At 43.2% G+C, this 27,467-nt stretch overlaps 1 protein-coding gene across 13 annotated transcripts in view; it reads left to right on the forward strand.

The window, feature by feature from the left end:
- Positions 1-27,467, forward strand: part of LOC124525068 (GTPase IMAP family member 7-like) — a 190,168-nt gene that overhangs the window by 125,878 nt on the left and 36,823 nt on the right. For 8 of the 13 annotated variants that reach the window (XM_047097505.1, XM_047097504.1, XM_047097525.1 and 5 more), the window contains one exon: positions 15,250-15,903. In XM_047097505.1, coding sequence (XP_046953461.1) covers positions 15,250-15,903 — 654 coding nt within the window. Of the gene's footprint in view, positions 1-9,172; positions 9,281-9,611; positions 9,797-13,737; positions 13,747-15,249; positions 15,904-23,407; positions 23,492-23,823; positions 24,012-27,467 lie in introns of those variants that run through there. The other 5 variants (XM_047097514.1, XM_047097513.1, XM_047097512.1 and 2 more) reach the window with 5 other exon arrangements.

Raw genomic sequence — 27,467 nt, forward strand, 5'->3', positions numbered from 1 at the left:
TTTTCCTAGAAAATGGCCTCTTGAGAATCTCCTTCCCCAGGAATCAGGGAGGAATCCTTGACTGGACATCAGCGTGGACAGGGCCACCAATGTGGTCCTCTGTGCCATCTCCTCATTCCTAAAGAAAAAGAGGTCTTTTCAGCTATTAAAGATCAGACAGCAGGAAGAGGATGGAATTTTCATAGGAGACTTAGTTCAGCCTCAAGTTGGTATCTCCGACCCAAGTGTCTGTTTCTCCTCTCAGGAGGTCATGAGAGAGGAAAATACCGTGAGTAAAATAGCCAGACAATTGTGGAGAGAAGGCTACAACAGCGTATGATGCTATGTGCCCCGGACCTGGTTTGTTCTGGAATCATCTCTGCAATCTTGCCCAACTCCCTTACAGTTTCTGGAGTCAACTCTCCCCGTGTGTAGTGAGGGCTTTCAGTTAACCTGAAGCTAATGCTCTGGGGCCTGATTTTTAGCCAGTCTTGCCAGTTCATTCTCTCTAGTGAAGATACCTCACCCATGGCCCTCCACCTTATCCCCCCCCCACATGCTATCCAGCTTTATTGAGATATAATTGAAATGTAACACTGTAATTTTAAAGGGTGCAATGTGTTGATTAGATACACTCCATATTGCAAAATAATTGCCACCACAGTATTATTAGCTAACACCTGCATCACATCACATATTTACCATTACTCGTTTTGAGTGAGAACATTTAAGATCATCTACTCTCCTGTAACTATTAAGGTATGATACAGTGGTATGAGCTATAGTCACTCTGCTGCACGTTAGATCCCCACAACTTAATCATCTTATAACTGGAACTTTGTACTCTTTGACCAATGTCTCCCCATCCCCCCATCCCCCAGCCCCTTGTCACCACTGTTCTACTCTCCATTTCTATCAGTTTGGCTTTTTAAAATTCCAATAAAATGATATCATACAGTGTGTGTTTTTCTCTGTTCGACCTGTTTCGCTTACGATAATGCCCTCAAGTTTGACCCTGTTGTTGCAAATGACAAGATGTTCCTCTTTCTTTTCACAGAACAATATATATATACCCATAGATGGAGGCTTAGGTTGCTTCGACATCTTGGCTATTGTGAGCAATGCTGTAGGGAGCTTGTGAGTACAGATCTTTCTTTGAGATCTTGCTTGCATTTCTTCTGGATAAATACCCAGAAGTGGGATTGCTGGATCAAATGTAATTCTACCTATAATTTTTGGAGGACCGTCCATACTGTTTTCCACAGTGGCTGCACCAATTTGCGTCCCATGCACAGAGCACAAGGTTTCCCTTTTCTCCACATCCTCCCTAATACTTGTTACCTCTTGTCTTCTTGAGGATAGCCATTCTCACAGGTGTGAGGGGAAACCTCATTGTGGTTTTGATTTGCGTTTCCCCTGATGATGGTGATACTGAGCACATCTTCATGCACCTATGTGCCACCTGGATGTCCTCTTTGGGAAAATGCCTGTTTAGTTCCTCTGTCCTTTTTAAATAAATTGCTCGGGTGTTGCTATTAATTATATGAGTTCTGTATGTATGTTGGGTATTAACCCTTTATCAAATATACGATTTGCAAATACTTTCTCCCATTTAAATTTTTTTTTCAACGTTTATTTATTTTTGGGACAGAGAGAGACAGAGCATGAACGGGGGAGGGGCAGAGAGAGAGGGAGACACAGAATCGGAAACGGGCTCCAGGCTCCGAGCCATCAGCCCAGAGCCCGACGCGGGGCTCGAACTCCCAGACCGCGAGATCGTGACCTGGCTGAAGTCGGACGCTTAACCGACTGCGCCACCCAGGCGCCCCTACTTTCTCCCATTTAATCGGGTGCCTTTTTGTATTGTTGATGGTTTCCTTTGCCAGGCAGAAGCTTATTAGTTGGATGTAATCTCACTTGTTCATTTTATCTGTCCCTGCCTTTGCTTTTGTGGTCAAATCCAAAAAATTATTGCCAAGACTGATGTAAAGGAGCTTACCCCCTGTTATACTCTAGGATTTCAAGTCTCTGAGATTTATTGAGGCTCATTTTATGGCCTATTGGTCATATTTAGGAGAACGTTCTCTGTGTACCTGAACAGAATGCATAATCTACTTCGTTGGGTAAAGTGCTCTAGTGTTAGGTCTAGTTGGTTTATCTGTGGGTCACATCTCTTTCTGTTTTGCCCTTCTGATTAGCTGTGGTACGCGTTGGTCAACATGGACATTGAGGTCTACAGCTTGTTGTTGAAGTGTCTATTTCTCCTTGACGCCTGTTATTTTTTGCTTCCTGTGTTTTGGGGCTCAATTGTGAAGTTCATGTGTGTTTATAATTATTACATCTTCAAATTCACTGAATCTTTGTTCTAGCCATTCAAATCTATCGTTGAGCTCCACTAGTAAAATTTTCATTTCAGTCATACTTTTCCGCTGCAGAATTTCTATTTTGTTGTTTAAAACAGCGATTTCTGTATTCTTATGGACACACAGACAGCAGCAAATCAAGGCCTAGAAAGGCAGAAAGGGAATAGTACCCAGAGCCACTACAACATGTTCCCTAAAATACCCAGTTTTTAACAAGAACTGTAAGATGTACAACGAAACAGGAAGGTGTGACCCATATACTGGAAAATCTGAGGCCACAGGAATTGCCTGGCAGAGGCCCTGGATGTTGGATTCAGAGACAGGGCTTCCAAAGAGCAGTTCTAAGCATGTTGAAAGAACTGAAGGAAATCAGTATGAAAACTCCCCCCACTGGTACCATACTTGATGAAAGGCTGAGAGCTTGGCCCCTGTGATCAGAGATAAGACAAGGATATCTGCTCTGGTTGCTTCAATGCAACTTTGTGCAGGGGGTTTGCGTGTTTGGCTGGACTCTCCTGGTGAAGTCCGCTTCCCCTGCAGGGTGAAACCTCTGGTGTCTCTCCTCAGAGGGTGCAGCCTGGGCCTGCACAGTCCCAGGAGGTGACAGTTGTCTTAGCCCCAGTGTGTGTGTCTTTCCCTAACCACTCTGTCTGTCTGTACTATACCCAGTGGTTAAACCTACTGACCACCAGCTGATTCTTCCCAAGATACTGTTCTCTTGCTGGGAGGCTTAGGGGACAGGGAGCCCCAGCTTCTTGGCCACACTTCCCAGAAGGCAGTTTCCTTCCAGAGGAGGTGAGTGTGTGTTGGAAGGGAGGAAGCATCTTATGGTAAACGTCACAGACTCACTGTTCTTACTAGTATTTAGTAGATTTTTTTTTTGAAATAGGTCTTTCTTCATTTGCTGAATGATCTTAGAACAACATTAAGAGACTTTAATATATTTTTAAAAATATATACGTTGCACCACTTATGGCTGTCCCACCAGTACTAGGTCTGTAGGGTTCCTCCAGGGCATATGGAAGCCTGTCCTAGTTTTGGGTCAAACTCTGGCCACAGGCCAACTCCCCTCTTCTTCCTTCCTGCTGGCTGCCTGGAGTTTGCCTCATTTTGTCTTCCCCTTCAGGTGTCTTAGTACAGTTAAATGAAACACCGTCAAAAGGGAGCCAGGCAGCAGTTAACACCGTCTTACAGACAGCTGTCTTTATACGGAGTCCCGCTGTCCCACTAACTGCAGATATGGTGAACTTGCAGAGGGTGAGAGAGACGCTGGCCTCTCCCTGTATTTCCAAAGAGTCGTTTTATTCTTTCACAGCTTGGACATGTGTCATTTCAGTGCAACTTTCACGTTCTATATCTTCCTGATAAATAAATAATAGTCAAAATAATAAGGCTGCTCGGCTGTTTGTTAGCTATTTGTGTTTTGAGTGAAAATTTTTTAAAACTTGGGGGAACCTGGGGGGCTCATTTGGTTGAACATCCAACTCATGGTTTCACCTCAGAACGATGATCTCACGGTTCTTGAATCAAGCCCTGTGTTGGGCTCTGTGCTGGCAGGGAGTGTGCTTGGGATCCTCTGTCTTCCTCTTTATCTAGCCTTCCCCTCCTCATTCTCTCTCTCTCTCAAAATTAACGAATAAACTTTCATCAATCAATCAATCAATCATTCAATGAACAAACAACCAGTAGAAAAATTGGTCAAAATTTTGGAAGATAGCAGCATCCATGTGCACCTGTTCTAATAAAGAGCAGAACTGACTTGTTCAGCCCACATCAGGGTCAAAAGATCTAGCTGCTGTGCTTGCTTTGACCGGGCCCTGGTTGGAGATTCCCAGGAAGACGTCCACCTCATCCTCAGGCCAGCACCAGCCTGGGGAGAGATGGAAAAAGTATCCTGTGCAGAGGCCAGTGAGATCTCCATGGTGGGGTTCCTCCTTGGCCCCGCCTTCCTGCCCCAGTCCCTTTTGAGCACAACAGCAGCCACAAATGAGAAGACATGAACCTGTGACCTTGCCTTTGTGGCCTGATGAGGAAGACAGACTCGGGAGAGGTGAGGCAGGAAATTGCTGGGGCTGAAGTAAGATGTATGTTTTTCTGTGCATGAGTGAATTTACGAGAAATCACCCTGTTGCTCGTTTCTTGAAAATGCAAGGGACTGTGGGAAACAATAACAGAAAAAACCGTGCTGTGATATGGTGCCATAAATATAACAGTCTTTCCTTTATCCCTCGTTAAAGATTTACTTACTGTGTTTATCATTTGTAATAAAACACTCGAGACACTCCACATAGATGTGAGTGAAGCAATAAAAGATGTCAAGTTGAAACCAAAAGAAAGAAACGAAGGTAACAGCAGAAACTGTGCCAACTTTGTTGTAAATCCCAGAGAGGGCAGATCACTGAAGGCTGTCGGCTGGTCCTGGCAGCCTGTGAGTTCTTTCCCTGACCCCCATTCTCCCAAGCTGCCTCTTCCACCATTGGTACCGAGGAATGGCTAAGAATCCAGGGGCCATCCAAGCAAAGGCTGTGGGGTTTGGAGGCGTGGGACTGGAAAGTCTAGGCGGATGAGTGAGGAAGGATGCTGTGTGTGTGGAGAGTAGCAGAGAACTCGGGGTGAAACATGCCTGTGCCTTTGCTTCTTGTGTTCATGGCTGTCGGTGCTGGCTGGTAAATAAAGGTGATGTCCATAACCATCTGTAAGTGTCCATTACTCTGATGGCCCTTGGGACATCAAAGCCCTGGGGAAAGAAGGCCCATACTCATATTCACACCTGGGTCCTCCAGCCAGGAGTCTTGGGACTGGGCCCTCCTCAGGGTCTCCCTTTGGGGGCCACAGGGCCCTGTTCCACCTGGAGATTTATACCTACAGCCAACCAACACCTGAGAAGTTGTGTGGGTACGTGAGCCCAGGCTCGTGAATCATGCGGGGGGGAGTGTCTTGGAATTCGTCCTCATTGGGAGAGGCCCAGATAGTCTCCCATGATGCTGTTGTGTAGGAGGCATTGAATTGAGACATTCTAGGACTTCTTATCCATAAAGATACTGGGGCACATGGGGATTGTGGGTTTTTGGGGTCTGTTTGTGTTTGGGTTTTCTCCAAGCCATAGACCTTGATCGTGGCAGAATCAGGCCCACAAACTTTTCCACTGACTGATTTTCATATATTAAGGAGACATTTTTGCTGATTAAGAGAAAATAGTCCTTTTGTGCAGTGTTGGTATTCTGTAAGAGTGAGGGATTGATTGTTGCTGCTGGGACTGGGGCCTGCTTTTAGCTCTGACCCAGCTCATGGCGCTCTGACAGTCTGCCTGTTTGCCTTCAGAGTTCAGGAGGCCTTAACCACACTCCCAAGTCTTAAATTTGTGTGTGTCTCTTTTATAGAAACAATTGTTAGTTTTTGTTTTGGTGTTGTATATTTGTTTCCAAAAAGAAAAGTCTTCAGAGGGCTGAAATCTAAATTCTGAGAAAGCCCAAAGCTCTCTCTCATCAGGGAGACCCGGGGTCTATTTGGGCCAGAAATGTGGTGGGAATGAGGAAGAGTGTAGTCTAGAAGACTTGCCCGCTCACACTGTGCCACAGAAGGGGAGCCCTTTGGGTTTCTCAGAGGATGGGACAAGAACACAGGCAGGGGCAAGGTGGAGGGGACATACTGGATGGCTAGCACTGCCCAACAGGTCATCCAAACTGCAGTTGAAACAGCTGAGCCATGGATTGTGTGGTAGCTCCTGGAGTCCAAAGTCAAGATGCCAGCAGAGGCGTGTGCTCTCTGAAGCCTTGAGGGGAGGACCTTGCTTGCTTCTTCCTGGGCTCTGCTGGCAGCTGGCCATCTTGGTGCTCCTTGGCTGGCAGATAGGCAACCACTCTCCTTCCTCACGCATTTCATTAGAAGTAGCAAGGAGAAACCAGACCGCATCTTAAACACTGTTCTCGGAATTCTCCTCAGCTAAATATTCAAGTTCCTCACTTACATGGTCTACTCTCCACCCAGCAGCCCACCTCAGTTTAGCCTGCCTCCCAGCCCCCTGCCCCCTGCCATTTTAGAGCCAGTGCCATCGTCCCTCCAATGTCCAGCAGCATGGTCCCCACCTCTCTCTGGGACCTCACCAGAAAGTAACCTGGATATTCATCCTACCACCGACATCCTCTTAGGCCTTTGTTTTTTTTTTGTTTTTTTTTTAATTTTTTTTCAACGTTTATTTATTTTTGCGACAGAGAGAGACAGAGCATGAACGGGGGAGGGGCAGAGAGAGAGGGAGACACAGAATCGGAAACAGGCTCCAGGCTCTGAGCCATCCGCCCAGAGCCCGACGCGGGGCTCGAACTCACGGACCGCGAGATCGTGACCTGGCTGAAGTCGGACGCCTAACCGACTGCGCCACCCAGGCGCCCCAGGCCTTTGTTTTTATCACATACCTCAGAATTCTTCGAGCCTCCATGCATTACTCAATTTCAAAACGACTCGTACATTTTAAGTAATTACCAGAGCAGGACTCTATTTCTTGGCCTTAAAATCTATATTAGTTCCCCCAGGGGCTGCTGTAACAAATGACCACAAACTGTTGCTTAAAAAGCAGAAACTTACTGTCTCATTGTTATGGCTACTGTCTCACTGGCACAGGCTACAAGTGCCAAACCGAGACGTTCCCAGGGCCATACTCTCCATGAAGTCTCTGGGGAAGGATCCTTCTTTGCTGCGTCTTAGCTTCTGGTGCTGGCTGGCCAGCTTTGTTCTTTGCCTTCTAGGTGCTTCACTCCAATCTCTGCCTCTTCTGTCACATGGTGTTCTCTGTGTGTATCTGTGTGTAAACTTCCCTCACTGTGAATGAAACGATTCCAGGCATTGGAGTAGGGCTCAACCTTAACTTCATGACATGACATCACAGAGACCGTGCTCCATAATAGGTCACATTCTCAGGTACCAGGAGTTAGGACTTCTTTAGAGGGACACAATTCACCCTACGATATGGTAAGAGAGGGACAGTGTGTGCAGTGTGAGGGTACAGTACCCCTGATTTCTTCCTCTCCAGTCCTAGTTGCAGTTACCAGGTTAAGCCCATTGGGATAGTTTTCTTAGGTCTCTGCTTCTTGGAAATCTTCTACTGCCTAGGGCTTAGAATCCACATTCCTTGGCCTGGTATTTAACAGTCATTATTATTTTTTTTTATATATATGAAATTTATTGACAAATTGGTTTCCATACAACACCCAGTGCTCATCCCAAAAGGTGCCCTCCTCAATACCCATCACCCACCCGCCCCTCCCTCCCATCCCCCATCAACCCTCAGTTTCTTCTCAGTTTTTAACAGTCTCTTATGCTTTGGCTCTCTCCCACTCTAACTTCTTTTTTTTTTTTTTCCTTCCCCTCCCCCATGGGTTCCTGTTAAGTTTCTCAGGATCCACATAAGAGTGAAACCATATGGTATCTGTCTTTCTCTGTATGGCTTATTTCACTTAGCATCACACTCTCCAGTTCCATCCACGTTGCTACAAAAGGCCATATTTCATTTTTTCTCATTGCCACGTAGTATTCCATTGTGTATATAAACCACAATTTCTTTATCCATTCATCTGTTGATGGACATTTAGGCTCTTTCCATAATTTGGCTATTGTTGAGAGTGCTGCTATGAACATTGGGGTACAAGTGCCCCTATGCATCAGTACTCCTGTATCCCTTGGATAAATTCTTAGCAGTGCTATTGCTGGGTCATAGGGTAGGTCTATTTTTAATTTTCTGAGGAACCTCCACACTGCTTTCCAGAGCGGTTGCACCAATTTGCATTCCCACCAACAGTGCAAGAGGGTTCCTGTTTCTCCACATCCTCTCCAGCATCTATAGTCTCCTGATTTGTTCATTTTGGCCACTCTGACTGACGTGAGGTGATACCTGAGTGTGGTTTTGATTTGTATTTCCCTGATAAGGAGCGACGCTGAACATCTTTTCATGTGCCTGTTGGCCATCTGGATGTCTTCTTTAGAGAAGTGTCTATTCATGTTTTCTGCCCATTTCTTCACTGGGTTATTTGTTTTTCGGGTGTGGAGTTTGGTGAGCTCTTTATAGATTTTAGATACTAGCCCTTTGTCTGATATGTCATTTGCAAATATCTTTTCCCATTCCGTTGGTTGCCTTTTAGTTTTGTTGGTGGTTTCCTTTGCTGTGCAGAAGCTTTTTATCTTCATAAGGTCCCAGTAATTCACTTTTGCTTTTAGTTCCCTTGCCTTTGGGGATGTGTCGAGTAAGAGATTGCTACGGCTGAGGTCAGAGAGGTCTTTTCCTGCTTTGTCCTCTAAGGTTTTGATGGTTTCCTGTCTCACATTTAGGTCCTTTATCCATTTTGAGTTTATTTTTGTAAGTGGTGTGAGAAAGTGGTCTAGTTTCAACCTTCTGCATGTTGCTGTCCAGTTCTCAAGGCTGGTGAATTTTTAATGAGTAACTTGAGACCTTCATGAAAGACTATCATGAAAACCCATATGATACAGTCACTGGGAAGTATCCCAGCCTCTAAATTTGGACACATCTAGCCACGCATTTGAGTTTTTTCTTCCTAGAATCACACCAGAGTCTCCCACGTCATGCAGGGAAGATGATCCAACACCATGCCTGGCTCTCTGTGCATGATTTGTGTCATGTAATAAGGGCCTTTGGGATCCACCAGTATAACCCCAAACAACAAATATAGGTTTGGAAAATTTGGTGTGACAGCAGGCACATGGAGAAAAAGCTTACACCTTGGTAAAACTAAAGCACTCCTCCAATGATAGGGCAATATTTCTGTCTCTTTAAAGCCAAATAGTTCCTTCACTAGCTCCACCCAATCTGAGCTTCCTGTCTCAGAGGTTTAAAGGGTGCAAACACTTTTTCCTCTCAGTTAAGCAAAAGCAGCAGCTCAAACAGCTTCTTTGGAGAGCACTCCGGAACTCATCAGCTCATTCAAAAGAAGGTGAGCCTGGCCTAGGGCATAGAGCCGGGAGGGGCAGCAGGACCCAGGGCTGTGCATTGGTGTGGGTCCTGGTCTGAGAGGGGACCAAATACCGTGCCAGCAGCCCAGCAAACAGGATGCTGCCACGGGGGTCCCGGGGGAGGAAGAGTGGGAGTAAGGAGATTGGCCCACATCCACACATCTCCTATTTAGCAGGACAAACTTGCTGAACAGCGTATCTTCCATCAGTTGCTGTCATGACAGAGTGCTGCCTGACACCCCATCCATTTCCCTTAGTGGGAAACTAGTGTCCTCAAGGCAGGTCTTTAGAGCTGGAAGGCAATTTAGAGAGCAGTCTGTCCCAATCCCTCTTTTTTCCTGAAAGAAAATCTGAATCCCAGACGGTGTGCGTGTTGTTTTATCAAATTCCCCGGGATACCCAGGTCACAAATGGCACAGGAAGCCTAGAATTCAGCTGGCTGTGTCCTTTCCAACATGTAAGAGAGAAATGGTGTGATCGACAGTGTAACAGAGGAGGTAAGGAAGGGGTGCCATCGGGGAGATATTGAGCTATTCTATAGAAAACAAATGTGTGTGAATCCCTTTGGTTGCCTTCCCTAATTCCAGGGTTGCTACCAGTTCATGTTTCTGGACAGAGAGTGATCTACCTCCCCTCCCATGATCTATTTCTGATCCAATGTAAACAGAAATGTAGAATCAAGGACCTGAGAAGGAACCAGGAAGAGATCAGAGCGTGCAAGGGTTATGCATGAGTGTAGGGTCAGACATAATTTGCATTGGATCCCTTCTCTGCCCAAAGCCCTTTAGCGCAGTGATCTTGGGCAACGTTCTCAGCATTTCTGAGCCACATCAATCTCCTCATTTCAAAAATTAGAGTGGGGGCGCCTATCTGGCTCAGTGGGAAGAGCATGGGACTCTTGATCTCAGGCTTGTGAGTTTGAGCCTCATGCTGGGTGTAGAGATTAAATACATATGCATACACTTTAAACATTCGAATACTAAAAAGTATTACATTACTAGAATACTAAATTTTATCACTTCATCAGTAATTATTTACATATGTATGTCTGGAAGATAAAGGTCATTAAAATATACCATAATCAGAGTTCAAAAAGCAATTAGAATTTTTAAAAAATTACCAGGTGTATTCCAATTCCCAGATCGTCTCCTAGAATTTAAAATTGAAATCAGCTGGGGCGCCTGGGTGGCGCAGTCGGTTAAGCGTCCGACTTCAGCCAGGTCACGATCTCGCGGTCCGTGAGTTCGAGCCCCACATCGGGCTCTGGGCTGATGGCTCAGAGCCTGGAGCCTGTTTCCAATTTGTGTCTCCCTCTCTCTCTGCCCCTCCCCCGTTCATGCTCTGTCTCTCTGTCCCAAAAATAAATAAAAAAAACGTTGAAAAAAAAATTTAATAAAAAAAATAAATAAATAAAATAAAATAAAATTGAAATCAGCTCCAAATACGGTTCATAAATTTCGATTCTTTCATACGTCTTAAGTTAAATTTTGTAAATAAGTTTTCACCTTCCTGTTTCTTTTTGTAAAATGATTTTGGTTAAGAAATGGTTGGTCCTTTTTCCAAGAGAATTGGACAGTGTACATTTTGCTCATTAAATCCTCAAGACGTCATATGACATGTTCTTCCAGTTTCCGTGTTTTGTATAAATTTAAATTTAAGGAGAGGCTTGATCAGATTAAGATTTGCCTGGTTATTTGGGTGGCAATATTTCATAAGTGCAGTTGTAAACGTCCATCAGAAGGCACCTTATATATTCTTCTGTCTCTTTCTGTAATGTAGCAGACAGTAATGATAGCCTAGACTAACTTTGTTTCATTCACGGTCGCAAATTATAGTATTATAATTCTATCAATGTTTCTTCATTGATTGGATGGCATAATCCTATAAAAAGAAACTTCCCCTGAATCATACTTTCATTTCATAAGGTGTAGTTAATAAGCCAAAAGGAATGCTTGATTCATTTTTGTCCATGTTCAGACTGATGATATCATTTCCTAGCATAACCCAGAGAGAACACTTCACTTCTTTTGCAATGATGGTATTGATATGAATTCATGAACTTCAACATATTTGATGAATTTTAATCCATTGACATTATTATTCTCATTGGTACTCAAATTACCCCATCTCTGTCCAGTCAGCCTCTTCAAGTTGGCCCTGTAGTCCTTTCGGTAAGATCGAAACATTTTTTTTTGAAAGTGATCTCTGCACCCAATGTGGGCTAGAACTCATGAACGTGGGATCAAGAGATGCATGCTGCATTGACAGAGCTAGCCAGGCATCCCACGTTCTGAGTAGTTTTTGATAGAATCCTCGATTTCTAGTATGACTAGATAGTGTAGGATCCACTTGCACATTTCTTGGCCCAGATCTGGAAACGGTACATTCTCCTAAGATTCTTCATGTTTTTGGTGGGAAATGGCATTTGAAGGGCACAGTATGGGCACTAAGGGTGTTCATTGCCACTGGGCTTGTCCTTGGGCTTCAAAACGACACATGTGCACAAAAGCTAAGAATAGGACAGGATTCCTGAAAGCAATTTAAGATTTTCTTGACTTTTTTTCCCCCTATTTGGCCTTACACTCTATCCCATTAGGACAATAGCCAATGAAGCAACTGCATTTTCAAGTTTCTTGGACCAATTCTTTGTGTGGTTTGTCTATTACACCAAATACTATGTATTGCATTTGCTTTTGATTTTTACTAGTTGTCTGAAAATATAGTTTTTGTTGTATAATTATGTAAGCTATTTCCAGATGTTCCTCACTATCTGCAAGCAGAACGTTCCTATGAAATCTTTTATGAAACAAAAGGAGATAAAAGAGAGAAGCAATTACCATGAATGTACATGGAAAAAGGGTGCGCATTCCCAGATCTCCCCCAAATAACCTCCCTTATGTGTTTCTGATACTTTTAGACACAACTTGTTAACAGATGCACAAATTCAATTGAGAGAAAGCCCACGTGCTCATCTGGCTCACAGCTCTGGTGGCTGGATGGTGAACCCCTGTGTGAGGTTCCCGGGGAAGGTGATTGGCAGCTGGCATGGACAACGGCCCACTCGGCCTCTCCATTAGCTCAACTGGCTGTAAAACAAATGTGGAACGCTGTATTCGTGTTCAGCTTTTTTTTGTACAAATGAAAAATCCTCTTTGAATTTATGTCAGCCAGCAACAGCAGGTACACATGTAGGTCTTTCATAAAGGAAAAGAGCTGTAATTCGAACTCTCAAAAAGAAGGAAGTACATGCTTTCAAGACAAATCTATGACATCGAAGTATACTCAAAGTAGTTTCCAGCTTCTACCCTGCCCCCGCCTTATTCCTCCCATCCCTCTGTCAGTAACTTCTTGGGTGACGGTTCAGATGATCTGCCATTGCTTTTTCATGTGCATGAAATATATGTTGTACTTTGTACCTACATTTCATGTTCCTCCCCATTAGAGAAATGACAGTAAACTAAGTATTATTTTCTTCACTTTGCCTTGTTTTTTGCTTAATGAAATATCCTGGAGATCTCTCCATGCCAGCATAGTGAGGTATTTCTTATTCCTTTCTATAGTTGGATAGTACATCGCTGTGTGTATGTACCTTGGTTTATTCAATCAGACCCCTACTAGTGGGCATTTGGTAGGTTTTTGGTCTTTAAGTATTACAAATAGTGACGCAGAGAATAAACATATGCCTTATCTTTTTCTGTGTTTTTGTCAGTGTAGCTCTGGGACATAAGGAAAGGGAACTTCTTCCTCTACCCTTCAAGGTCTTCCAGCTGCACTAAGAATTACGTTCACTTGAGGCAGATTAATAAGAGAAAAAAAAAAGCAGTGTGCACAGATGCTCAGTAATGAAACTAAGACCAAGAGAGATGACCAAGGCAGGCAGTTTTTATACTTTTTAGGCAAAGAGACGATGGATCTGTGAGGGATTGACAAAACAAGGAAAACTTAACTTTGGGAGCATCTGTTAGGGAGGAATTCTAAAGAGACTTTGGGCTGGGGTAGTAAATTAGTAGAAAGTAGTAGGCTGTTTATACACTCTTCTTGGCTCTAAACCTCCCATCCCTGGTCATGAGAGTGTCTCTTTACCTCCTGGACAGCAAGGGGTCCTTTTACATGGGAGATTTGTTTCCTGCTTGCAGGGGGACAGAAGAGGGTCTTAGTAATCTTCCCACACAGGATGTGTCTTAAGGTACTTTTATATGAAATAGTCAGTATGCCAAAGTTGCACGTTTAGGGGTGACCTGCCCTTGACCACTACAGGCATAAATCCTAAAATTGGGACTCACAATCCAAGAATAAATGTATATGTGATTTGTATGATTTGCTAATTTCTCCCCTGTAGGTTTTAGACTGTTTTTCTATTCTCATTAGCCATGGAGCAGAGAACCTGTTTCCTCTAAACCTTTACCGACTGATTATAGAAGCAAATTTTTGCACTTTTGCCAAATCTGTAAGTGGAGAAATAGTATCTCAGTGTAATTTTAATTTGTTATATTTAGTTTTTTCTTTTCCTTTGTTGGGTTTATATTTCTCTACTTTAAGTGAGTGTTCATATATTTTTGCATAGTTGAGGAGCATTAGCATTTCTTTTTTTTTCTTTGAACTGTTTATTCATATGTCTTGCTCCATTTTCTATCGAGCTATGGGACATTTGTCTCTGTACCTTTAGGTATTCTTTGTATAAGAGGAGAATTAACCCTCTTTGATATAGTCTGACATTCGTATTTTAATTGTCCATGGTGTTCGTTGTCTCCCATTGTCTTTTAGATGTTTATGTAGTCAGATGTATGAATCCTTTTCCTTACAATGTTTCAAATCTTAGAAAGAGTTGCCCTGCCCATAGGTTACAAAGGATTGGTCTGAGTTTCTTCTAGTATTTATGTGCATTGGTTTTTAGTGTTTATATTTCTAACGTATTTAGCATGTGAATGGCATGAAGACGTGGGTGCAGTTTTGTCTTTTCTGTGTGGTTTTGTAGTTATCCCAATGCTGGTTATTAGTCCATCTTTCTCCTCATTGCTGTGAGATGCTGCTTTACTGAAGATAAATGTAATGTAATACATTTAACTGGATACTCATGAATATAGTAGACCAATTTGGTCTATTTCTGAATTGTCCGTTTTTGTTTTCGGTTTCTCTATGTTCACACACTCTTCATACTGCCTTAATTATAGGGGCTAAAATATTTTGCTATCTGGTAGAGCTGGCCCTCCCTCATCGTTCTTCTCTTTGTTGACTCTACAGGCTAATTTCCTTTCTTCATGCTTCCAAATTAAGTGTACAGTCAACTATTTTAGCTGCAGAGAAAAAAAAATGGAGACAAATTTTTTAAAATTTATATTTCTATAAAATCACATTATAGAAGTATCTATTAAAACAGTGTTGGTTTTGGGGTAATGTCTGTTTTGCATCAAGGTATTTTTCTTCTTAAATCTACTAAAGGGGATGTGTTGTAACAGTCCATTTTCTCATATTGAATCACCCTACTATTTCTGAAATAAATCACATTTAATTGTGGGGTTGTACTTTTTAGTGTCTGACAATTTATTTGGGATTTTGGCATTAGTATTCGCAAATGAGACATGTCTGTAGCTTTATTTATTGGTGAAATCTTTGTTAGCCTTTGGGATCAATATCATACTTGTGGCATAGAAAGAACAGGAAAGATTTCTTTCTGTTTTAAGTCATCAGGAATAGTTTAAGAAAAGTTAAGTGAGATCCCCATGAAGCCATCTGGACCTGGTACTCTTTTGTAGGGGAACTCTTTAACTACTTTATTGTTTCTTCCATGGTGAGTGAATTGTTTCATCTTTTTGTCTTTATGGGACCCACATGGATAGTACACTACTGCAGGTTTTCATGGAGAAACACAAAGGAGATAAAAGGAATGTGATGGTTTCCACTTACCTTCGTTGAATCTTTTTCTTCTCCTTCTCTTTTTTACACCCCACAGCCACTGGTAGTGACATGGCACACCCTCAGGACAACACTCTGAGGATTGTTTTGGTGGGGAAAAGTGGAAGTGGGAAGAGCGCAACGGCCAACACCATCCTGGGGAGTAGAGTCTTTGAGTCTAGAATTGCTCACCATGCTGTCACCACCAAGTGTCAAAAAGCATCCAAGGAATGGAAGGGGAGGAAACTTGTTGTTGTTGACACCCCAGGGCTCTTTGACACCAAGGAGACCCTGGATACCACGTGCAGGGAAATCAGCCAGTGTGTCCTCTACTCCTGCCCTGGGCCCCACGCCATCATCTTGGTCCTCCAGGTGGGCCTCTACAGGGAAGAAGAGCAGAAGACCGTGGCATTGATCAAGGCTGTGTTTGGGAAGCCAGCCTTGAAGCACATGATCGTGTTGTTCACTCGCAAAGATGACTTGGAGGAGAAGAGCCTGAGTGACTTCTTGGCAGATTCAGATGTGAAGCTAAGAAACATCATCAGCGAGTGTGGGAACCGCTGCTGTGCCTTCAACAACAGAGCCTCAGAGGCCGAGAAGGAAGCTCAAGTGCAGGAGCTGGTGGAGCTGATAGAGGAGATGGTGCGGAGCAACGGAGGGGCTTACTTTACCGATGCCATTTACAAGATGCCATTTACACCTGAGAAGTTGTGTAGGTACATGGGCCCAGGGTCATGAATCATGTGGGGGGGAAAGTCTTGGGATTTGTCCTCATCGGGAGAGGCCCAGATAGTCTCGCATGATGCTGTTGTGTAGGAGGCATTGAATTGAGACAATCTGGGTCTTCTTATCCATAAAGATACTGGGGCACATGGGGATTGTGGGTTTTTGGGGTCTGTTTGTGTTTGGGTTTTCTCCAAGCCATAGATCTTGATCGTGGCAGAATCAGGCCCACACGCTTTTCCACTGGCTGATTTTCATATATTAAGGAGACATTTTTTGCTGATTAAGAGAAAATAGTCCTTTGTGCAGTGTTGGTATTCTGTAAGAGCAAGGGATTGATTGTTGCTGCTGGGACTGGGGCCCGCTTTTACCTCTGACCCACAGCTCATGGCGCTCTGACAGGCTGCCCGTTTGCCTTCAGAGTTCAGGAGGCCTTAACCGCACTCCCAGGTCTTAAATTCCTGTGTGTCTCTTTAAAAGAAACAATTGTTAGTTTTTGTTTTGGTGTTGTATATTTGTTTCCAAAAAGAAAAGTCTTCAGAGGGCTGAAATCTAAATTCTGAGAAAGCCCCAAGTTCTCTCTCATCAGGGAGACCCGGGGTCTATTTGGGCCAGAAATGTGGCAGGAATGAGGAAGAGTGTAGTCTAGAAGATTTGCCTTGTTCACACCGTGCCACAGAAGGGGAGCCCTTTGGGTTTCTCAGAGGATGGGACAAGAACACAGGCAGGGGCAAGGTGGAGGGGACATACTGGATGGCTAGCACTGCACGACAGGTCGTCCAAACTGCAGTTGAAACAGCTGAGCCATGGATTGTGTGGTAGCTCCTGGAGTCCAAAGTCAAGATGCCAGCAGAGGCGTGCGCTCTCTGAAGCCTTGAGGGGAGGACCTTGCTTGCTTCTTCCTGGGCTCTGCTGGCAGCTGGCCATCTTGGTGCTCCTTGGCTGGCAGATAGGCAACCACTCTCCTTCCTCACGCATTTCATTAGAAGCAGCAAGGAGAAACCAGACCGCATCTTAAACACTGTTCTCCGAATTCTCCTCAGCTAAATATTCAAGTTCATCACTTACATGGTCTACTCTCCACCCAGCAGCCCACCTCAGTTTAGCCTGCCTCCCAGCCCCCTGCCCCCTGCCATTTTATAGCAAGTGCCATCGTCCCTCCAATGTCCAGCAGCATGGTCCCCACCTTCTCTGGGACCTCACCAGAAAGTGACCTGGATGTTCATCCTACCACCGACATCCTCTTACGCCTTTCTTTTTATCATATACCTCAGAATTCTTCGAGCCTACATACATTACTCAATTTCAAAATGACTCCTACATTTTAGGTAATTACCAGAGCAGGACCCTACTTCTTGGCCTTAAAATCTATATTAGTTCCCCCAGGAGCTGCTGCAACAAATGACCACAAACTGTTGCTTAAAGAGCAGAAACTTACTGTCTCATTGTTATGGCTACTGTCTCTCTGGCACAGGCTACAAGTGCCAAACCGAGACGTTCCCAGGGCCATACTCTCCATGAAGTCTCTGGGGAAGGATGCTTCTTTGCTGCGTCTTAGCTTCTGGTGCTGGCTGGCCAGCTTTGTTCTTTGACTTCTAGGTGCTTCCCTCCAATCTCTGCCTCTTCTGTCACATGGTGTTCTCTGTGTGTATCTGTGTGTAAACTTCCCTCACTGTGAATGAAACGATTCCAGGCATCGGAGTAGGGCTCAACCTTAACTTCATGACATGACATCACAGAGACCGTGCTCCAAAGTAGGTCACATTCTCAGGTATCAGGAGTTAGGACTTCTTTAGGAGGACACAATTCAACCTAAGATGGATGGTAAGAGAGGGACAGTGTGTGCAGTGTGAGGGTACAGTACCCCTGATCTCTTCCTCTCCAGTCCTCATTGCAGTTACCAGGTTAAGCCCATTAGGATAGTTTTCTTAGGTCTCTACTTCTTGGAAATCTTCTACTGCCTAGGGCTTAGAATCCACATTCCTTGGCCTGGTATTTAACAGTCATTATAAGCAGTCTCAACTCCTCTTCCAAGAATGAGATTCTTCTAGATATCATTGTTCCCGTTAATATCCGTTTACACTTTTGTAAGGAACGAAGGTGATAATGATGGAGAGGCAAGTGCCTGGGACACAGTAGGCCCTCCGTAAAGGCTGGTAATGATTCCTGCACTCCAAAGTGTTAGCTGTTCTCTGTGTCCAGTATATTTCCACCTCCAAGGGTTGAATCATGCTATTTCTGCCTCTCTTTCTTATCTGCAGTTTTCAAAAAAAGCAAACTCATGACTCCTGGGCAAGTATAAACACATCAAAGATTTTGCTCAACTCATGGCATGACTAGAGAACCAGTATGATAGTATAATGGATCAAAGTTTCTTTGAGTGGCTCAATCAGTTAAGCGTCTGACTCTTGATCTCAGCTCAGGTCTTGATCTTAGGGTCTTGAGTTTGGGCTCCATGCTGGGTGTGAAACCTAGTTAAAAACAAACAAAGAAGCAAAGAATGAAACAAAAAACACAAACAAAGAGAAACACAAAGCTCATTTGAAATCAAGGGTTGATGTGTTCAAGAGAGTAGTAAAATGGAATTTTTGAGTTCTATATTCCACCAGACAGAAATTTCGCTGAGTATCTCCAAGGCAGAGATGTGCAAAAATCCTCTCTGTCCTTAAAGGGTTGTAAAATGTCACAGCGGATCATCAAGCACAGCACCACACAAAACAATAGAACACTCCAGTAATCTCTCTTGCCTATTTCTAAATTTTGGATCATTTTCGTAGCATTCTCTACTTTGTGATCATAAACAGTCTCCAACAAGTATTGTTGATCCTAGAAGATTGTTTTTACCATGCATGGCTTGATCATTTATACAGATGCATCAAGAATCTTAATTTACCAGAAAAGCCTCCTTGAGTTTGCTCGGGAAATCTAGAGCCTCATCATATTAAGCAACTATCAATTCCAAAGGATAAACTTCTTTTGGAAATTTTCAAAATGAGTTTTGAATCAGACTTTTCAAAGCCCCTGCCATTCTTCTATCCTACGACTAGGAAACCAAGGCCCAAACACTTTCTCCAGTAAACTTTGCATGCTGTATCCATAAATCTCAGTGAATTTCCCTCTTCCTGAGGTCTCCAAAATTTGCCTGGGTTTCTGGACTACCTGGGAGTGGACTTCCTTACTTCCAGAGATTGGGATCCTGGAAGCCAGAAATCATATTAGTTTTCTTATGAAGGTTTTGGAGACATTAACTCCGTGTGTAACACCAACAATTGCTCCTTAGCAGTGGCCTGATGGTCTTTGATGAAACAACAATCACTCTCATATATCACCCTGTACATAGGGCTTTGCTGCAGAATCGATTTTTCCAATGGTATCTTTGTAAACAAGAGGACAGATTTTTATTAAACCAATCAAATGGTTCTATCATCATGAAAGTGAATGAAACTTAGTAGAAGCATTTGTTTCTGAATTTTGAGGGTAGGTGAAGATGAGGTAATGTTTAAAGACGGTTGTTGTGGGTTTACAAATACACAGTCTACTAATTCGTTTAAGGAGAAAGAAATAAGGTTTCCACAAATAGCCATACAAGTAGAACATCAAACAGAATGCCATCAATATTCCAAACAAATAACCTCAATGGCACATCTTGAATCCGTTTACTCAGTCCTATGTCATTACTTCTCACTCTGCTGGATCTTGAGTCAGTCGTCTGATTTCATGAGGTACATATGCTTCCAGACTGAGAGTCCCAGTAGTCCTGGCTTTGCTCACTGGTAGAGTCTGAGCATTGAGTCAGTGCTGCCATCTTGCAAACCTGCTCTGAAGAGTCTTTTTGAGGCAACAGTAGTTCAGAACATGTCCTACAGTTTTTCCCCTGAAGCTCCAAGACTGCGACCCTCTGGTGAAGACACAAATTCTGAGTGGTCACTTTTGGTAGATCTTTGGAGAAGCCTTAGGAGGAAACAGAGACCTGTTTGAGAACAGGACTGGATGGTTGTGGTTCGTAACCGAATATAACATCGTGGAAGTCAGTAAAAGGCTCTTTGGGGGGCATGGTCCTTATTTCATGAGGGTTTGGTCAATGTTTCCTTTGAGGGATTCAGCCCCAAGTGCACTGTCACACCTAACACCTATATCTCTTTTGTGACATGGCTGCCATTATCCTGCAAGAGGCAGCTCTTCTTGCACATCCCTGGAGCCAGAAGACAATTTCATTAAATCCATGTGAGTGCAGGGGTATAGATAATCCAGATCCCTTATCCTGGTAGACAGGCTGTGGAGGTGCTGAGTCTTCCTTTTCATGCAGTGCCCTTTGGGGGTAGAGTGAGTGGGGAGAAACCAGGAAACCTTGAGTGATATCCACTTAAAAGAGGTTGTTACAAAGTACAAGTGACTAGATTGATTTGGCACCAAGAGAGAAGGCCCCAGAATCCCTAACCCCCAACATGATGGTATTTAGGGATAAGGTAAGTGGGTTTTTATGAGTTCATGAATCTGGGGTCCTCTTGACGGGATTAGTGCTCTTGTAAGAAGAGATAGCAGAGAGTTGCTTCCTCGCTCCATCATGTATGGACACGGTGAGACGGCGCCATCCACAAATCAGGAGGTTAGCCTTCCCCAGGGAAACAAGTTGGCTGGCACATTGGGCTTGGGCTGTCCAGTCTCCAGAACTGTGAGAAATGAATTCCTGTTGTTCCTGCTCCCAGGCTGTGGTATTATGGTTATGCAAGCTGATTAAGACAGCATCTCTGATGTGTAGGTGAGCCTTAGAAGGGTAATCTATGAGGCTAGCATAGGGGGTTCTATTACTACTTCTAACTAATACCTATTGATCACTATGGTTTGAGTACCACTTCATGTCTACAAATTTATCTGGTTTCACAATGACCGTCTGAAGAAAGTATTCCATTTTAAAGATTAGGTTAACTGTAATCTTGAGAGAGGTTAACTCACCCAAATGTGGCAGGCTGAATGGTGGCCCCCAAAAGATGGCCACACTCTAATCCCCAGAGCCTGTGAATGTTACCTTATTCCATAAGCATCTTTGCAGGTGTGATTAAGTTAATGACTTTGAGATGGGGAGATTATTCCGGATTATCTGGGTGGGCCCCAGAGGTAATCAGAAAGGTCCTTCTAAGGAGAGGCATGTAGGCAATGTGATGAAGGCAGCAGAGATTGTTGTGATGTGGCCCCAAGCCCAGGACATCTGGCAGCTTCTAGAAGATGTAAGAGGCAAGGGATGGATTCTCTCCTGGAGCCTCCAGAAAGAACCAGCTCTGCAAGACCTTGATTTTATCTCCATAAGACTAATTCCATGCTCTTGTCCTGCATAACTGTAGAAGATGAAGTTTATATTGTTTTCAGCTACTAATGTTTTGGGAATTTGTTATGGAGGCAATAGGAATCGGATCCGCCAAGGTTCCAAAGACGATCTGTAGAAGAAACAGGACAATGGGGGAACGATTCTTTTAAACTACTGTTATTATTTCTGCACTATTTTAATAAGTTGAGCTTTGAGATTATCTAGATCTGAGCAGCAGAAAACACCCTGAGCCCCACAAGAAGACTCCTATAGAATTCAAAGAATGTCTCTTAATGACCCCACACCTTTTGAAAATTCATTATATCCACATTTCTGTGTGTGTGTGAAATGGAAAGAATCAAAGCAAACCATAAAAAAGGAAGCTGTGGCTTTGTCCACATTTATCTCTCTGCTTCTGACTATGTGGAAGGAGCAAGATCCTGGGTGGAAAGTTGTGTTTCCAGGGTTGCAGGAGGAGACAAGCGGTGGAGAGGCCTGTGGCTCACAGCATAGGTGCAAGTGGAAGGAAGCCCTCAATGATCAGGAGCGTGGCTAAGTGAACAATTCAGATATGGGGCTACACTGCTTCTATCCAGAATCTTGTAGAAGGAGATCACTCCTAACTTAGGGCTCAGGATGGGACTGATGGGGGCCACATGCTCCTTTTTGACCAATGATCACAAGGCTGTTACCATTTGAGACCCGCATCTGATTTCTTGTGGCATCCATGGATTCTGTGTCAACTAGTCTCCTGTTCCCTCTAGGGAACTTAACAGCGTACCTGAGCATAATACCTGGAGAAGCAATTAGCTGACCATGAAAACATCCAAGGACAACTTTCACTCAAGGAATATGTAACTTGAAATGAAACTAGGAAATGGTAGAGATATTTTGGGGAGGAAATATGATTCTAGCTCTCCTCTAGACTTTTATGTATGCAGCCTCATCAAGACCAAGTTCATGGGTATGTGACCCGTGCCGTTGCACAGGGCCCTGTACTTAGAAGGGTTTACTGTTCTATTGATGTCATCTTGAAATTCTTAATTTTTTTTGTTTGTTTTTGACAAAGGGCCTGGCATATTCCTTTTGTGCCAGACTCTACAAATTACATACCTGGTCCCGGTCTGTGTCTTTATTGCAAGTTGGAAAACAGTTACCTGGGGCCTTCCAAGTCATTAGCACCAATAACTGGTCTAACGATATGGACCAATAATATAGTATTAATACAATAATTTCCAAATCTCGCTGCTTCCCTGCATGGGTTGCCACCCCATTGTCCACTACTTCCTGCCACATTTAGTTCTCTTAGTACCCACCTTCAAGTGTGAGCATCAAGTAATCCCATGTCTCAATGTAGTGAACAAAAATATATAATCAAAAACATTATAATTTTATGATGATGCAAGAGACAATTGGAAGAGCTGGTCAACCATGAGAGGTTTGACCATCTGCCTATCATCTCAAAGTTTCCAGAGCAGGTTGGAATGGATGCACTGGCTAAATCTGGGAAAATCTACCTGTGCCTGGGTCTGGGGTAGAGGAAAGTAGGAAGGTTGTAGGGGAAAGTTTGATCTTCTCCCTGGGTGCATCTTTTCTTGTGAGGTCATGCATATTTTGGGGCTTGAAAGAACCATATGAAGAAACCTAGAGAAGGTGTATGGTCATTGGAAGACTTTTTCCAGGCCACATTTTCCTTTTTTTCTCTTGGCTCCCAATGGTTTAGACTCTTGGCTTTGTACCTGAAGGCTGGTGAATTTTTAATGAGTAACTTGAGACCTTCATGAAAGACTATCATGAAAACCCATATGATACAGTCACTGCGAAGTATCCCAGGCTCTAAATTTGGACACATCTAGCCACACATTTGAGTTTTTTCTTCCTAGAATCACATCAGAGTCTCCCACGTCATGCAGGGAAGATGATCCAACACCATGCCTGGCTCTTTGTGCATGATTTGGGTCATGTAATAAGGGCCTTTGGGATCCACCAGTATAACCCCAAACAACAAATATAGGTTTGGAAAATTTGGTGTGACAGCAGGCACATGGAGAAAAAGCTTACACCTTGGTAAAAGTAAAGCACTCCTCCAATGATAGGACAATATTTCTGTCTCTTTAAAGCCAAATAGTTCCTTCACTAGCTCCACCCAATCTGAGCTTCCTGTCTCAGAGATTTAAAGGGTGCAAACACTTTTTCCTCTCAGTTAAGCAAAAGCAGCAGCTCAAACAGCTTCTTTGGAGAACACTAGGGAACTCATCAGCTCATTCAAAAGAAGGTGAGCCTGGCCTAGGGCATAGAGCCGGGAGGGGCAGCAGGACCCAGGGCTGTGCATTGGTGTGGGTCCTGGTCTGAGAGGGGACCAAATACCGTGCCAGCAGCCCAGCAAACAGGATGCTGCCACGGGGGTCCCGGGGGAGGAAGAGTGGGAGTAAGGAGATTGGCCCACATCCACACATCTCCTATTTAGCAGGACAAACTTGCTGAACAGCGTATCTTCCATCGGTTGCTGTCATGACAGAGTGAGTGCTGCCTGACACCCCATCCATTTCCTTTAGTGGGAAACTAGTGTCCTCAAGGCAGGTCTTTAGAGCTGGAAGGCAATTTAGAGAGCAGTCTGTCCCAATCCCTCTTTTTTCCTGAAAGAAAATCTGAATCCCAGACGGTGTGCGTGTTGTTTTATCAAATTCCCCGGGATACCCAGGTCACAAATGGCACAGGAAGCCTAGAATTCAGCTGGCTGTGTCCTTTCCAACATGTAAGAGAGAAATGGTGTGATCGACAGTGTAACAGAGGAGGTAAGGAAGGGGTGCCCTGGGGGAGATATTGAGCTATTCTATAGAAAACAAATGTGTGTGAATCCCTTTGGTTGCCTTCCCTAATTCCAGGGTTGCTACCAGTTCATGTTTCTGGACAGAGAGTAAAGTACCTCCCCTGGCCTCCCATGATCTATTTCTGATCCATGTAAACAGAAATGTAGAATCAAGGACCTGAGAAGGAACCAAGAAGAGACCAGAGCGTGCAAGGGTTATGCATGAGTGTAGGGTCAGACATAATTTGCATTGGATCCCTTCTCTGCCCAAAGCCCTTTAGCGCAGTGATCTTGGGCAACGTTCTCAGCATTTCTGAGCCACATCAATCTCCTCATTTCAAAAATTAGAGTGGGGGCGCCTATCTGGCTCAGTGGGAAGAGCATGGGACTCTTGATCTCAGGCTTGTGAGTTTGAGCCTCATGCTGGGTGTAGAGATTAAATACATATGCATACACTTTAAACATTCGAATACTAAAAAGTATTGCATTACTAGAATACTAAATTTTATCACTTCATCAGTAATTATTTACATATGTATGTCTGGAAGATAAAGGTCATTAAAATATACCATAATCAGAGTTCAAAAAGCAATTAGAATTTTTAAAAAATTACCAGGTGTATTCCAATTCCCAGATCGTCTCCTAGAATTTAAAATTGAAATCAGCTCCAAATACGGTTCATAAATTTCGATTCTTTCTTATGTCTTAAGTTAAATTTTGTAAATAAGTTTTCACCTTCCTGTTTCTTTTTGTAAAATGATTTTGGTTAAGAAATGGTTGGTCCTTTTTCCAAGAGAATTGGACAGTGTACATTTTGCTCATTAAATCCTCAAGACGTGTTTGACATGTTCTTCCAGTTTCCGTGTTTTGTATAAATTTAAATTTAAGGAGAGGCTTGATCAGATTAAGATTTGCCTGGTTATTTGGGTGGCAATATTTCATAAGTGCAGTTGTAAACGTCCATCAGAAGGCACCTTATATATTCTTCTGTCTCTTTCTGTAATGTAGCAGACAGTAATGATAGCCTAGACTAACTTTGTTTCATTCACGGTCGCAAATTATAGTATTATAATTCTATCAATGTTTCTTCATTGATTGGATGGCATAATCCTATAAAAAGAAACTTCCCCTGAATCATACTTTCATTTCATAAGGTGTAGTTAATAAGCCAAAAGGAATGCTTGATTCATTTTTGTCCATGTTCAGACTGATGATATCATTTCCTAGCATAACCCAGAGAGAACACTTCACTTCTTTTGCAATGATGGTATTGATATGAATTCATGAACTTCAACATATTTGATGAATTTTAATCCATTGACATTATTATTCTCATTGGTACTCAAATTACCCCATCTCTGTCCAGTCAGCCTCTTCAAGTTGGCCCTGTAGTCCTTTCGGTAAGATCGAAACATTTTTTTTTGAAAGTGATCTCTGCACCCAATGTGGGCTAGAACTCATGAACGTGGAATCAAGAGATGCATGCTGCATTGACAGAGCTAGCCAGGCATCCCACGTTCTGAGTAGTTTTTGATAGAATCCTCGATTTCTAGTATGACTAGATAGTGTAGGATCCACTTGCACATTTCTTGGCCCAGATCTGGAATCGGTACGTTCTCCTAAGATTCTTTTTTTTTATATATATATATGAAATTTATTGACAAATTGGGTTTCCATACAACACCCAGTGCTCATCCCAAAAGGTGACCTCCTCAATACCCATCACCCACCCTCCCCTCCCTCCCACCCCCCATCAACCCTCAGTTTGTTCTCAGTTTTTAACATTCTCTTATGCTTTGGCTCTCTCCCACTCTAACCTCTTTTTTTTTTTTTTCCTTCCCCTCCCCCATGGGTTCCTGTTAAGTTTCTCAGGATCCAAATTATGGAAAGATCTCCTAAGATTCTTAATGTTTTTGTTGGGAAATGGCATTTGAAGGGCACAGTATGGGCACTAAGGGTGTTCATTGCCACTGGGCTTGTCCTTGGGCTTCAAAACTACACATGTGCACAAAAGCTAAGAATAGGACAGGATTCCTGAAAGCAATTTAAGATTTTCTTGACGTTTTTCCCCCTATTTGGCCTTACACTCTATCCCATTAGGACAATAGCCAATGAAGCAACTGCATTTTCAAGTTTCTTGGACCAATTCTTTGTGTGGTTTGTCTATTACACCAAATACTATGTATTGCATTTGCTTTTGATTTTTACTAGTTGTCTGAAAATATAGTTTTTGTTGTATAATTATGTAAGCTATTTCCAGATGTTCCTCACTATCTGCAAGCAGAACGTTCCTATGAAATCTTTTATGAAACAAAAGGAGATAAAAGAGAGAAGCAATTACCATGAATGTACATGGAAAAAGGGTGCGCATTCCCAGATCTCCCCCAAATAACCTCCCTTATGTGTTTCTGATACTTTTAGACACAACTTGTTAACAGATGCACAAATTCAATTGAGAGAAAGCCCACGTGCTCATCTGGCTCACAGCTCTGGTGGCTGGATGGTGAACCCCTGTGTGAGGTTCCCGGGGAAGGTGATTGGCAGCTGGCATGGACAACGGCCCACTCGGCCTCTCCATTAGCTCAACTGGCTGTAAAACAAATGTGGAACGCTGTATTCGTGTTCAGCTTTTTTTTGTACAAATGAAAAATCCTCTTTGAATTTATGTCAGCCAGCAACAGCAGGTACACATGTAGGTCTTTCATAAAGGAAAAGAGCTGTAATTCGAACTCTCAAAAAGAAGGAAGTACATGCTTTCAAGACAAATCTATGACATCGAAGTATACTCAAAGTAGTTTCCAGCTTCTACCCTGCCCCCGCCTTATTCCTCCCATCCCTCTGTCAGTAACTTCTTGGGTGACGGTTCAGATGATCTGCCATTGCTTTTTCATGTGCATGAAATATATGTTGTACTTTGTACCTACATTTCATGTTCCTCCCCATTAGAGAAATGACAGTAAACTAAATATTATTTTCTTCACTTTGCCTTTTTTTTTTTTTTTTTGCTTTATGAAATATCCTGGAGATCTCTGAATCCCGGCATAGAGAGGTATTTCTTATTCCTTTCTACAGTTGGATAATACATCGCTGTGTGTATGTACCTTGGTTTATTCAATCAGACCCCTACTAGTGGGCATTTGGTAGGTTTTTGGTCTTTAAGTATTACAAATAGTGACGCAGAGAATAAACATATGCCTTATCTTTTTCTGTGTTTTTGTCAGTGTAGCTCTGGGACATAAGGAAAGGGAACTTCTTCCTCTACCCTTCAAGGTCTTCCAGCTGCACTAAGAATTACGTTCACTTGAGGCAGATTAATAAGAGAAAAAAAAAAAGCAGTGTGCACAGATGCTCAGTAATGAAACTAAGACCAAGAGAGATGACCAAGGCAGGCAGTTTTTATACTTTTTAGGCAAAGAGACGATGGATCTGTGAGGGATTGACA

This window comes from Lynx rufus, unplaced genomic scaffold, assembly GCF_022079265.1.
Source record: "Lynx rufus isolate CCGP_SWC_20201006 ecotype Redwood Valley unplaced genomic scaffold, mLynRuf1.p SCAF_4, whole genome shotgun sequence".
In the NCBI taxonomy this organism is placed as follows: domain Eukaryota; kingdom Metazoa; phylum Chordata; class Mammalia; order Carnivora; family Felidae; genus Lynx; species Lynx rufus.